An 11,597-nucleotide genomic window follows, 5' to 3' on the forward strand; every position below is an offset into this window, starting at 1 on the left:
GAGGCTGTGCCCTTTTCCGGCAATCTCTGGCCACCCCCATTGGCCAGTCTGTCCCTCCCACTGTTCCTGGGGCTCCTCCCACCCCCACACCAGATAAGGCCGGCTGGGACTGCTTCATCTGGCCGTAGGCACTAGGGCTGGAATGGGGCCGCCTGGCTCCCCATGGCAGTGGGGTCTGCTGCTGCTGGGGCTACTGCCCCCCCCTGCTGCTCCCTTCTGGCTCCTCAATGTGCTCTTCCCCCCGCACACCACGCCCAAGGCTGAGCTCAGTAACCACACACGGCCCGTCATCCTCGGTAAGCCCCCGTCAGGCCCTTGACGCACCAGGCCCACACTTTGAGCCTGGGCCCCAGCCCCTGGTAGCAGACCTGGCCAAGGCCCTTCTGCCCCTGCATTAGCCCTGATACCTGCTCTGGGTGGGGAGGGGCCAAAGGCTTGTTCTGCAGAGAAATGACTCCCTACCACACTAGTCCTGTGTTTCTTGAGTTGTCTACTACAGGGGGTGCAGTGAGGGGACAGTCTGCCTAATGTCTTGGCCAGGGTGTCACAAGCTGTGGTCAGCTGCAGCCACACCAGATCCTGGACTAAGCCCAACCACTCCTTCCTTGGCCCCGACCCCACCGAGGGCAAGATGCTCAGCCCAGGGCAGGAGAGCAGGAGAGGCCCATCAAGGCCTGCCCCCTCCTCCTAGGCCCACCCCTACTCCCCCATACCTATTTGTTTTTACCCTGGACTTTGACAATAGTGGAGCTCCAGGCTGGATGTTTGCTTGGCAGGGGCAGGGGTCAGTGGCCTTGGCCCCTGTACTTCGCTGCCTGAGGGGAGCCTGGGCTTTGGGCTGATGGAGGGACAGTGGAAGGGCAGATGTGATCAGAAGGAGAAGATAAGTATCCTTTGTCCTTGGGGGTTGACGGTATGGGAGATGGGGGGGGCGGGTGCTGGTCACTGCAGTATCTAGAGGTGAGACTGGGTTAGTGGTCAATGGGGAAGTCCAAGGAGTCCAGAGTGAGTGCTGGTGCCTGCAGTGCCTGGTTGCCTGGGGAATCAGCTGGAAGCCAAGCTGGATAAACCGGATGTAGTGAACTGGATGTGCTACCGCAAGACAGAGGACTTCTTCACCATCTGGCTGGATCTCAATATGTTTCTACCCTTTGGGGTGGACTGTTGGATCGATAACACCAGGTAAGTGCCATGTCCCCTGCCCATGCCCCCCACACACTGCCCCTTGGCTACTGGCTGCTAAACGTCCCACTGCCCCCAGGGTTGTCTACAATCGCAGCTCTGGGCGCGTATCTAACGCCCCTGGTGTACAGATCCGTGTCCCTGGCTTTGGAAAGACCTACTCTGTTGAGTACCTGGACAGCCACAAGCTGGCAGGTGTGTGTCCTGGGGGAAAGGGCAGGGGCTCCAGGCTATGGTGGGACGTGGCCAGAGCTCCCAACGCTGCCACCTCCCCCACAGGTTACATGCACACGCTGGTGCAGAATCTGGTCAACAATGGGTATGTGCGGGATGAGACAGTGCGGGCTGCCCCCTATGACTGGCGGCTGGAGCCTAGTGAGTGTCTCTTCAGATGATGGGCTTGGGGCGGGGCATGTGGCCCCTGACCCCAACTGCCCTGACCCCAGGCATCCACCTGCAGGCCAGCAGGAGGAGTACTACCAGAAGCTCGCTGGGCTGGTGGAGGAGATGCATGCTACTTACAGGAAGCCTGTTTTCCTCATTGGGCACAGCCTTGGCTGCCTGCACTTGCTCTATTTCTTGCTGCGCCAGCCCCAGTCCTGGAAGGACCACTTTATTGATGGCTTCATCTCTCTTGGGGCTCCCTGGGGTGGCTCCATCAAGCCCATGCTGGTCTTGGCCTCAGGTGAGAGGGCCCCCTGTTGCAGGGGGGGAGGGTGTTGTGGAATGAAGCTGACCATGGGTCTGCCCTCACTCCAGCTTCTGCTCACAGTATCCTCTGGGATGTTGTCTACCACCCTTGGGGTATGCCCACTGTCATTGGGCCCCTAAGGCAATGACCCTTGCCTAGACCATTAAGGTGGCTCCTTCCAGAGTCTGTGTTAGTGATGACTAAGGAGAAGTAAACATAGGAAGTGAATGCCAGCAATCTGATTCAACCTGAGGGTTGTTCCTGTGGCCCCATGTCCTGCCCTCCTGCTTTCAGCTACCTCCCACTCCCAGGAGCCCCTTTGCCCAGGGATCTGCCTTACTGAGGACGAATCTGACAAATCCAGGGTCAGACCCTAGGAGCCCCTCTTGCCCTTCCCTGAGGAGTGGCACCAGGGACCCAGCTCTGACACAGTTACCATCTATTGATCGTCTACTATATGCTGGGCATAGCCAGACTCAGCCTTCCCCCTAGGAGTCTACCAGTCTGGTGAGGAAAACAGTCATCAGACTATACTAAAAAATGTCAAACATAGGCACCATCTCATTTCATCCCTCCCAGAGTACAACTCTGACCCCTCTGTAGCACAGGTCACACACAGATGCCCAAGGTGGAACAGCCAGCACCACCGCCTCCCATTCACACACAAACCCCCATCCTCAGGAAGCCCCTCCCTGCCTGCCTTTTGAGGCCCTAAAGCTCTGCCCTGTGGAGGTGCTATCAGGACTTCTCACTTAATAAGCCCACAGTAGGCACCTGCTGAACACCAGGCCTGCTCTAGTCTCTGGCTTGGAGTCTGTGTCTGGATTTGGCAGGGACAAGATTAAGCATCCAGTTGCGCTTACACTGAGGCAAAGTTGTGGGTCAGGGATAGCCAGGCCCGGCTCCCTGTCCCACCTTGCTCCATATCCACAGGGGACAACCAGGGTATCCCGATCATGTCCAGCATCAAGCTGAGAGAGGAACAGCGCATAACAACAGCTTCCCCCTGGATGTTTCCCTCTTCACAGGCGTGGCCTGAGGACCACGTGTTCATTTCCACTCCCAGCTTCAACTACACAGGCCGTGACTTCCAACGCTTCTTTGCCGACCTGCACTTTGAGGAAGGCTGGTACATGTGGCTACAGTCACGTGACCTGCTGGCAGGCCTCCCAGCACCTGGTGTGGAAGTATACTGTCTGTATGGCGTGGGCCTGCCCACACCCCACACCTACATCTATGACCATGGCTTCCCTTACACAGACCCTGTGGATGTGCTTTATGAGGACGGTGATAACACAGTGGCCACACGCAGCACTGAGCTCTGTGGCCACTGGCGGGGCCGCCAGCCACAGCCTGTGCACCTGCTGCCTTTACATGGGACACAGCACCTCAACATGGTTTTCAGCAACCAGACACTCGAGCACATCAATGCCATCCTGCTCGGTGCCTACCGCCATGGTACTCCTGCATCCCCAGCCGTCAGCCCAGGGCCCTTGCCCCCTGAATAAAGACCTGCCTTTGCTACTGTAAGCCCTGACATGTGTGTTGTAGGTTGAGAGGGAGGCACTAGAGTCCCCACACCAGGTTTCACTCATCACCAACCACAGGCCCAGTGCTCTGTGGAGCATGAGGCAGAATGGCCTCTGCTAAGGCCTGGGATTGAACTGGCACCGAGAGGTGTGGCTTCCCTCTCCTGGTTGAGCTATTTAGATAGCCTGCCCCATGCCTGCCTCTGTGCTGGGCATGGTGACTAGAGCCAGCTGCAACCACAGCTGTGGGATGGGGCACAGGGAGGGGAGGATCTGAGCTATTCCTCTCAGCTCACAAAAGGGCAGGTGAGATGGGGCCTTTTGAGTGCTGGATGGGTGACAGAAACACCAGACTTTAGAATCTGGGAGTGGCAGTCATTAATCAGATATTTCACTAATGAAGATATAATTATTAAAGAAGCTATGCTACGTGCTCTGAGAGAAAAGTTTAGGGAGGAGCAAAAGCCTGAGCCTTGTGGGTCAGAGAAGGCTTCCCAGAGGAGGTGGTGCCTACACTGAGGTCAGAGGGATGAGAAGGGTAATGGGCACTTAAAGACAGGTTTGAGGGTTTCCAACTAACCAATCACAACCAGTTACAGATTTCTTTGTTCCTTCTTCACTCCTACTGCTTCACTTGACAAGCCTTAAAAAAAAAAAAAAAAAAAAAAGGTTTTTTTTTTGTTTTTTTTTTTGTCTTTTTCGTGACCGGCACTCAGCCAGTGAGTGCACCGGCCATTCCCATATAGGATCCGAACCCACGGCGGGAGCGTCGCCGCGCTCCCAGCACCGCACTCTCCCAAGTGCGCCACGGGCTCGGCCCCAAAAAGACAGGTTTGAACCTAAGAGCAGTGTGCAGCTGCTGAAGGGAAAGAGTGTGATTGGATATCCAATCTAGAAAGACCCCCTCTCTGCAGGGTAGAATGAAGCCTGTGGAGGGCAGAGGGTGAAGGAAGTATGGAGTAATCAGAGAGGCCAGTGCAATATCCAGGTGAGAGAGGATGCTAGCTACAACTAGAAGTAGTTAGGAGACAGATGTGTACAGATAAGAGCTTATTTGGGAGGTGAAATAAGCCTTGGCCATGGGTAGAGCTCAGCATCACTCCAGGCCACTAGATGGACAGCCACAGTGACCCTCTTCAGAGAAGGAAGATGACACCTGAGACAGGGAAGATGGAAGAACCAGTATCAGTGTGGCTGAGGACTAAGCCTCAGTGTTGGAGGTTTTGGGGAGGGGGAAAAAGCAACAAAAGAGGCAAGAGGTGGGAGAAGGGTGACAAAGGACAAAAGTCAGCCATGCCCGATGCTGTTGGGAGGCAAGAATGCAGAGACCTAGCCAATGGTCTGACTGACAGCTTTAGGGTGTTGGGACTTGAGGCCAGAGTTGGAGTTTGGGTACGAGGGCTGGGGGCTCAGACTGGAAGTGGGAGGAAGAGCTGAGCAAGGGCCACAAGGAAGGCATCTTCCCTCTGTCTATTCAGACAGCGGACTCAGGGAGCAGCAAGGAGGGCCTGGCGAGGATGTCACCCCTTTCCCAAACTGCTTAGGAGCAGAGGTTAAGTTGAAAGTGAAAGAGAAAATGCAGGAAGCAGCCATCAGCCTCTGAGGAAGGGTGAAAGCGAAAGGGGGAAACGACAGGCAACAGACCTGGAGACCAACAAAGGCCGAGGCTGAGGCCTTTCTCGCTCCCCGCTGGCCCCACTCGTCTGACCGACCCATCGACCCCTGACCCTTAATCCGCCCTGACTGTCCCGAGATGCTGAAGCTAGCGCTGGAGCCCCATGGAGGCTTCTCCTTCGAGAACTGCCAGAGGTGAAGTGGGGAGAGTTAGTCTCAAGCGGCCTATGCCCCACTGTGGGCCTTTTTTCTTGGCTGGGGAGTAGGGGTGGAGGAGCGTGCGTTGGGAGACTTAGGTTCCAGGCTTACCCCGGGAGATGAGGGACCCCGGGACGGGGCTGGGCCATGCGACAGGGCTCTGGAAGCAGAACTGAAACCGGAACCCCCCCAACCCCCTCATTTTTCAGAAACGCATCCTTGGAACGCGTCCTCCCGGGGCTTCGAGTCCCTCATGCACGCAAGACCGGGACCACCATCGCGGGCCTTGTATTCCGAGTGAGCAGGAGGGAGGGATTGGGGGGGCCACAGGGATGGCGGGGAGAATGGGGCGGGCACTAAGGCAGCGGCCCCTCCCCCTTCCCAGGACGGGGTCATCCTGGGCGCGGATACGCGGGCCACTAACGATTCGGTAGTGGCGGACAAGAGCTGCGAGAAGATCCACTTCATCGCCCCCAAAATCTAGTAAGAATCGGTTCCCGCACGCAAGAACCGCCCTTCGTTGCTACCCCGGTCCCCGCGCATCCTAGCCCTGCCCACACCGACCCTCCCTTCGCCCTCAGCTGCTGTGGGGCTGGAGTAGCCGCGGACGCCGAGATGACCACGCGGATGGTGGCGTCTAACATGGAGCTACACGCGCTGTCCACGGGCCGCGAGCCCCGCGTGGCCACCGTCACGCGCGTCCTGCGCCAAACGCTGTTCCGGTGCGGGGTCAGGGCTAAGAGGTCCCTGGGAGGGGTCATTGCCGGGAGGGCGGAGCTGATAGGAGGTGGAACAGGAAAAGGGGCGGGGCTGCGGCGTGCCCGGAGACCGGAAGAGACCGGCCTAAGACAAGGCGGGCGACAGGAAGGGGATGGAGTGCTCAGTCGCAGGAACGGGCGGGGCGGGCCCAGGGGCGTTGTCGTAGGGGGCGTGGCCTGTATCATTTGAGGCTGACCACGCCCCCTGCAAACAGGTACCGGGGCCACGTGGGGGCGTCGCTGATCGTGGGGGGCGTAGACGTGACCGGACCTCAGCTCTACGACGTGCACCCCCACGGCTCCTACAGCCGTCTGCCCTTCACGGCTCTGGGTGAGCGCTTCCGCCCCTTCCCCACGAACCCCATCCCTGCGACTCTGGTCTCACATTTGTTCCTCGGACGGGGCGCCATGCAGCTGACCTCAGAAGCCCCACTCTTGCCTGCAGGTTCCGGCCAGGACGCAGCCCTGGCGGTGCTGGAGGACCGGTTCCAGCCTAACATGATGGTGAGAAACCTCTGCTCCCCACTACGTGGTCATTGGTGGGAAGTGTAGCCGAGAGCTGGGGGAGCGAAGAGGAACCCTGGCTCAGTATGGAGGTCGGGCTTCTCGGGGGAGGTTACGACTGAGTAGAGACTGAGGGGTGAGTGGAGTGAGGGTGAAGTGCGGTCCCGACGGACCACCCTCTAGCGTACCAAAGCGTGGACGACTGAGAGAAGTAGAAGCTCATGGAGAGTCGTTTGGAGCCCGAGGGTGGAGGGAAAGGCCAGTGAGGTTCTATATAGAGTTCTGGAGTCTGGATTTTGTTTGGGGTGGGGTGGAAGGGGGTGACGAATGTCGCTTCAGAGGCGACTAAGGCTCAGAGAGAAACGCAGTGAGCCGGTGGATTGCGGGCCAGGAGCAGATTGTTTGGGTGGGCAGGCCGTTGGAAGAGGGGCCACGAGTGTAGGTGGCTCTGAGAAGTTTGTGAAGAGAAGGGTAGTCGGTGGAGGGAACACTGGGCATGGGAGAGAGGGAGGCAGAGACCAGGGGAGGGGAGTTTGGGATGGAGGGGGAGAGAGGAGGTTGGGTGTGAGCAAATGGTAAATAGTCTGGGCTTCCAGATTAACAAAATCCCCAACCAGAGGGTCTATTAGGCCTCACACACACATCACCACAGCTGGAGGCTGCGCAGGAGCTGCTGGTAGAAGCGATCACCGCAGGGATCTTGGGTGACCTGGGCTCTGGGGGCAATGTGGATGCATGTGTGATCACCAGGACTGGCGCCAAGCTGCTGCGGACACTAAGTTCACCCACAGAGCCTGTGGAGAGGTGGGAGCAGGGGAAACGGGGGGGGGGGGGTGCTGCAAGAAGAGGATGGGCCACACGATGGACCCATGTTGAGCGGCTGTCCCTCCTCCCACCTAGGCCCGGCCACTACCGCTTTGTGCCTGGAACCACAGCTGTTCTGACCCAAGCAGTGAAACCACTGAATCTGGAGCTACTGGAGGAAACTGTGCAGGCCATGGAAGTGGAGTGAAGTGGGCTGAGGCTTAGAGCTTGGAACAAGGGGGAATAAATCCTGAAAATACAAACCCCTAAACAGATGGCTGTGTCATTTTTGAGAGCAAGGCAGGCAGCCAGCAGGGCTCCGTGGCTAAGGTATTCCTGCAGGGGCCACTGACTCCTACAGCTCCAGTGTCTGGCCTAAGAGGTGCCCTCAGCCATCACCTCAGGCGTCAATCTCACCCTGCATAGCCCTAGCCCTGGCCAGCATTGCAGGCTTAAGGTGGAAAGCCTCCAGCCTGTCTCCCACTTCCTCTGACTCCACACTACAGTGGCTCCCCCCACCCCCACTTCTCTGTCTTGCTTTTGCCCTCTAGTCCTCTGGGGACTGTTGTAAAAACCAAGAGATCCCATGTTCTACCCCTAGAGCCTTTCTCTGGCTCATCAGTGGCCCAGAACAAGCCCACACCTCTCAGTCAAGCCCCTCATGGGCCCCACTGAGGGCCAAAGTGCTGATAGGGGAGCTGCTTCCTAAATCCAAAGACAAGTTCTCACAGCACTCTACAGTGCCTTTACCTGTGACACCCATCAGATGACCAGGCACACCTGAGCTGCTTACACGCAACTGAGCTTCTGTCTGCACATGCTGGGCTAGGAGTAGGGAGACTGACTACAAGTTTTCTGGGCTGATAGGGGTTACAGGACTCATGGGGAGGGATGACATATTTAGCCAACAAACCTTTGTTGAGCACTCACTGAGTGCCAGGCCCAGGTGCTGGGTGCTGGTAAGAGTATCCTCCCCTCAGAGAGAATGGCTGAGCTCCACTGGAGCTTCAGAACTGTTAGGGAGAGTCTGCCCAGCCCAGCTTCTAAGGAGGGGATATCCTTCTGGGCTTGATATCCCTGGGCCCCTGATTGTGCTTTTCCCCCAACATTTTATTATGAAAGATTTTAAATTATAATAGAAAAGTGGAAAGAATTATACATTGAATACCTATCTATCCACCACAGACTTTACAATTAGTTTTGTTACATTTGCTTTACCATATATCTATCCATCCGTACATCAATTCATCTCATTTTTTTGACTGATGTGTTCTTGAATCATTCAAAGCCCTCACACCTCTGGAAGGAAGCCAGCCAACCCACCTGTTGCAACTTTGCACATAGGGGTATCTTCTCTCCCTTGGTTCAAGCTCATCAGGGAGCTCAATGATGAATGGGCTGTAGACACCAGGGGCTTGCCCATGGGAGCCCCAAGGCCTGGAGGCTGTCAGATTTGACGTCCATCACCCCTCCACCCACAGCCTCAGTCCAGGGTCTGCCAGTCACTGAGAGTTCACACTTTGCCCTTCTTGTGCCAGGCTCTTCACAAGCATCATCTCATCACTCAGAGTGTGGGCTTCAGAGCCAGACAGATGAGGGTTTGTGTCCAAGCCCACCACGTGCTGGTGGGAGAGTCACCATCTCTCTGAGCAAACCTGAGACTCCTGTACCAAACTGATGAAATCACAGAGATGATGTCTGTTAGGATTTGCAACCTGCCAGAACCTTCAAACTGGCCACATGGCCATGGCCCTCCACAGCAGAGCTGGCCTGAGCTGGCCATTCCCTATGCCAGTCAGTACACCACTGGATGCTGAGAGACTTTCTGAGAGTCTGGTGCCCCTGATAGCACTGGGAGACTTCCCTGATCCCAGCCACTAAGTTGTCTCTAGAGACCTAATTTAACCATATGTCCTTGGTACCCAGTGCTCAACACCTGGGATGTGAGGTGGTTCAAGGAGCCAATCAGAAGCCAGGCTTTGTGGGGAGGTGGAGGAGGTGAGAGCCTCACACCTGGGCTCTGCCTGTTAAGTCCAGGCCCGGGTCAGGAGACATAGGCCTAAAGAGACTCTCCTCCCGACTGTGGGAGGAGGCTGAGCCCATACACCTGGCCTGACCTCAGGCCTGGGACTTTGGCTCAAGAATGAGAAAACCCATAAAACCCAGCTGTTAACCTCATACCTGCCACAATGCTGCTGCTCAACCTGACCCTTAGCCTGGTTCTCCTCAGCTCCTCCTGGGGTGAGTGGGCCAGGGCCATCCCTGACTGAACAGCCTTGGGACAACCCAGCTTCCAGCATCAGTTCAGGGGCCCAGGGAAGGTGCCAGGCTGGCTATAAGAGAAGCAGATGGACAGAGTGGTCAAAGGAAAAAGGATGTGCCAGGCCAGGGGAGCAGGAACAGGCCTGTGGGGCCGGGAGAGGGCAAGAAGTGCTAGAGGCGTCTCACAACCAGGACAGGAACCTGAGCCAGGTCCTGGAGCGCAGGAGGGTTTAGGAAGCTGAGAAGTAAAGGTTGGACATGTAGTTTAGGAAGACCTTTCCGGCAACATGAAGCCTGGAGGGGGAGAGAGTCCAGGGAGGAGACTGTCCCAGAGGTCAGGGAGAAAAGTGTCCTGGGCTGGAGGACAGGGGTGGAGCTGGGGAATGGTGGGGACCAGGTTGGAGAGAGAGGAGGGAGAAGAGACAGGACTTGAGGGTCGGTTGGATGGGCATAAACAAGATAGCTGTGGAGGCCTAGAAAGTGCTCAGGGGAAGAAAGGATAGTGACAAGCCCCCTGGATTTGCAGCCCTCGGGTGTGCAGCCAGGAGTACCCAGGGGAAGGAGGTGGGGGAAGGTGGGCGGGGTTGTAGGAAGCAGGTCCTCACCCCGCAATGGCCAGGCTGCAGCATTCCTGTCATCAAACCAGCACTGAGCTTCAGCCAGAGGATCATCAATGGGGAAAACGCAGTGCCAGTCTCCTGGCCTTGGCAGGTTTCCCTGCAGGTAACACGCACCATAGGGGTGAGGCAGGGTCCCAGGTGCTTCATGCCTAGGCAGAGCCTGAGCATCCACCCAGCCCCTGACCTCAGGACAGCAGTGGCTTCTACTTCGGCGGTGGTTCTCTCAGCCAGTCCTGGGTGGTCACAGCTGCCCACTTTGATGTCAGGTGAGCTCTTGCACTCCACCTGCCCTGCCTCAGCCCACCTCTTCCTACCTCCTTCCCCTGGATGTCCCTCTCTCGCTCTGCCCAACCCCACTCTCACTGCAGCCCTGGCCGCCACTTTGTTGTCCTGGGCAAGTATGACCAGTCCTCCAGTGCCAAGCCCGTGCAGGTTTTGTCCATTTCGCAGGTGACTGTGTGGGCTGTGGACATGGGAAGGAAGAGTGGGCAGTGCCAGTGGGTATGCTCTGGGAATAAGGAATTCAGGGCATGCCCGGGCCTACCTCCCTCAGCACCCCTCAACCCAAGTGCCTGTGCCTACCCACATGGCCCTTTCCTGGCACCACAGGTCATCACACACCCTAACTGGAATTTTACCGCTATGAACAATGACCTGATGCTACTAAAGCTCACCTCGCCAGCCCACTACACAACATGCATCTCACCAGTGTGCCTAACTTCCTCAAACAAGGTGCGGTTTGCAGCCCTCACGTGTGCCACCACTGGCTGGGGCCGCCTCAGTGGCATGGGTAGAAACTTGGCCCAAAGATCTGGGTGGGAGGGCTGGAGTCGGGGTCAGCATCTTCAGCCAGCCTGACCACTTCCTCCCGGCCCACAGACAATGTGACGCCAGCAAGTCTGCAGCAGGTGGCTCTGCCCCTGGTCACTGTGAGACAGTTGTCAGCAGTACTGGAGTTCACGCATCATTGACTCCATGACCTGTGCAGGTGGCTCAGGTGGCTCAGGTGCCTCCTAATGCCAGGTGAGCAGTGGTACCCTGACCTCTACACTGTTCTATGGCACACTTCCCCAACCCCCTATAGTGACTTCTCCCCTCTTCTCCCTTCTCAGGGTGACTCTGGAGGCCCTCTTGTCTGCCAGAAGGGGAACACATGGGTGCTCACTGATATTGCCTCCTGGGGCACCAAAAAATACAATGTGCACACACCTGCCATGTACACTAGGGTCAGCAAGTTCAGCACCTGGATCAACCAGGTCATAGACTACAACTGAGCCCACATAGGCTCCTCTCCCCATCTTAACCCAGTAAAGACCCCAGGCTCTGTCCTCTCGTGTTTCTTGTCTGCCCTCCTGGCTCAGAGGAAAGGAGGGGCTCTTAAGGATCCTACTCCTCAAGTGGACTTTGTCTTCTGGCACAGAAGGGGCTGAGGAGT

The 11,597-nt window shown here is 57.0% G+C and overlaps 3 protein-coding genes across 8 annotated transcripts; all 3 read left to right on the forward strand.

Annotated features, from left to right (window-relative positions):
* Positions 1-3: 3 nt before the first annotated feature.
* On the forward strand, positions 4-3,403 carry LCAT (lecithin-cholesterol acyltransferase). Of its 3 annotated transcripts, none has more exons than XM_063109121.1 (6): positions 4-296; positions 1,026-1,182; positions 1,262-1,377; positions 1,462-1,557; positions 1,643-1,867; positions 2,807-3,403. In XM_063109121.1, exons 1-6 carry the CDS (start codon positions 143-145, stop codon positions 3,379-3,381), a joined length of 1,323 nt encoding a protein of 440 aa, XP_062965191.1. In that variant the 5' UTR covers positions 4-142; the 3' UTR covers positions 3,382-3,403. The 3 variants fall into 3 exon arrangements, with proteins under 3 accessions (XP_062965191.1, XP_062965189.1, XP_062965192.1); XM_063109122.1 differs by having other exon boundaries at positions 233-296; positions 777-1,182; XM_063109119.1 differs by having other exon boundaries at positions 1,262-1,557.
* Positions 3,404-4,908: 1,505 nt separating this feature from the next.
* PSMB10 (proteasome 20S subunit beta 10) lies at positions 4,909-7,534 on the forward strand. Of its 4 annotated transcripts, XM_063112025.1 has the most exons (8): positions 4,914-5,211; positions 5,424-5,511; positions 5,600-5,697; positions 5,796-5,936; positions 6,188-6,303; positions 6,418-6,476; positions 7,129-7,280; positions 7,377-7,534. In XM_063112025.1, the coding sequence occupies exons 1-8, from the start codon at positions 5,156-5,158 to the stop codon at positions 7,486-7,488; spliced, it is 822 nt and encodes a 273-aa protein (XP_062968095.1). In that variant the 5' UTR covers positions 4,914-5,155; the 3' UTR covers positions 7,489-7,534. The 4 variants fall into 4 exon arrangements, with proteins under 4 accessions (XP_062968099.1, XP_062968096.1, XP_062968094.1 ...); XM_063112029.1 differs by lacking the exon at positions 7,129-7,280 and having other exon boundaries at positions 4,909-5,211; XM_063112024.1 differs by having other exon boundaries at positions 4,912-5,211; positions 6,188-6,476.
* A 1,926-nt stretch (positions 7,535-9,460) lies between these two features.
* CTRL (chymotrypsin like) lies at positions 9,461-11,436 on the forward strand. The gene is given in 8 exon segments (XM_063113181.1): positions 9,461-9,521; positions 10,162-10,265; positions 10,352-10,428; positions 10,531-10,612; positions 10,772-10,952; positions 11,042-11,100; positions 11,102-11,185; positions 11,275-11,436. Coding segments are annotated over 8 exon segments (801 nt in total). The 5' UTR covers positions 9,461-9,469.
* Positions 11,437-11,597: the final 161 nt, after the last annotated feature.

The sequence above is a fragment of the Cynocephalus volans genome, chromosome 10 (assembly GCF_027409185.1).
Source record: "Cynocephalus volans isolate mCynVol1 chromosome 10, mCynVol1.pri, whole genome shotgun sequence".
Classification (NCBI taxonomy): domain Eukaryota; kingdom Metazoa; phylum Chordata; class Mammalia; order Dermoptera; family Cynocephalidae; genus Cynocephalus; species Cynocephalus volans.

What these genes read in the sequence shown, in the direction of transcription:
- LCAT (XM_063109119.1), top strand. Translation starts at nt 143, where the DNA reads ATGGGGCCGCCTGGCTCCCCATGGCAGTGGGGTCTGCTGCTGCTGGGG. An exon ending in TGTTGGATCGATAACACCAG is followed by an intron (nt 1,183 to 1,261) that starts GTAAGTGCCATG and finishes CACTGCCCCCAG; the next exon opens with GGTTGTCTACAATCGCAGCT. An exon ending in CATGCTGGTCTTGGCCTCAG is followed by an intron (nt 1,868 to 2,806) that starts GTGAGAGGGCCC and finishes CCATATCCACAG; the next exon opens with GGGACAACCAGGGTATCCCG.
- PSMB10 (XM_063112024.1), top strand. Translation starts at nt 5,156, where the DNA reads ATGCTGAAGCTAGCGCTGGAGCCCCATGGAGGCTTCTCCTTCGAGAAC. An exon ending in TCGCGGGCCTTGTATTCCGA is followed by an intron (nt 5,512 to 5,599) that starts GTGAGCAGGAGG and finishes CCCCCTTCCCAG; the next exon opens with GACGGGGTCATCCTGGGCGC. An exon ending in GGTTCCAGCCTAACATGATG is followed by an intron (nt 6,477 to 7,128) that starts GTGAGAAACCTC and finishes ACATCACCACAG; the next exon opens with CTGGAGGCTGCGCAGGAGCT.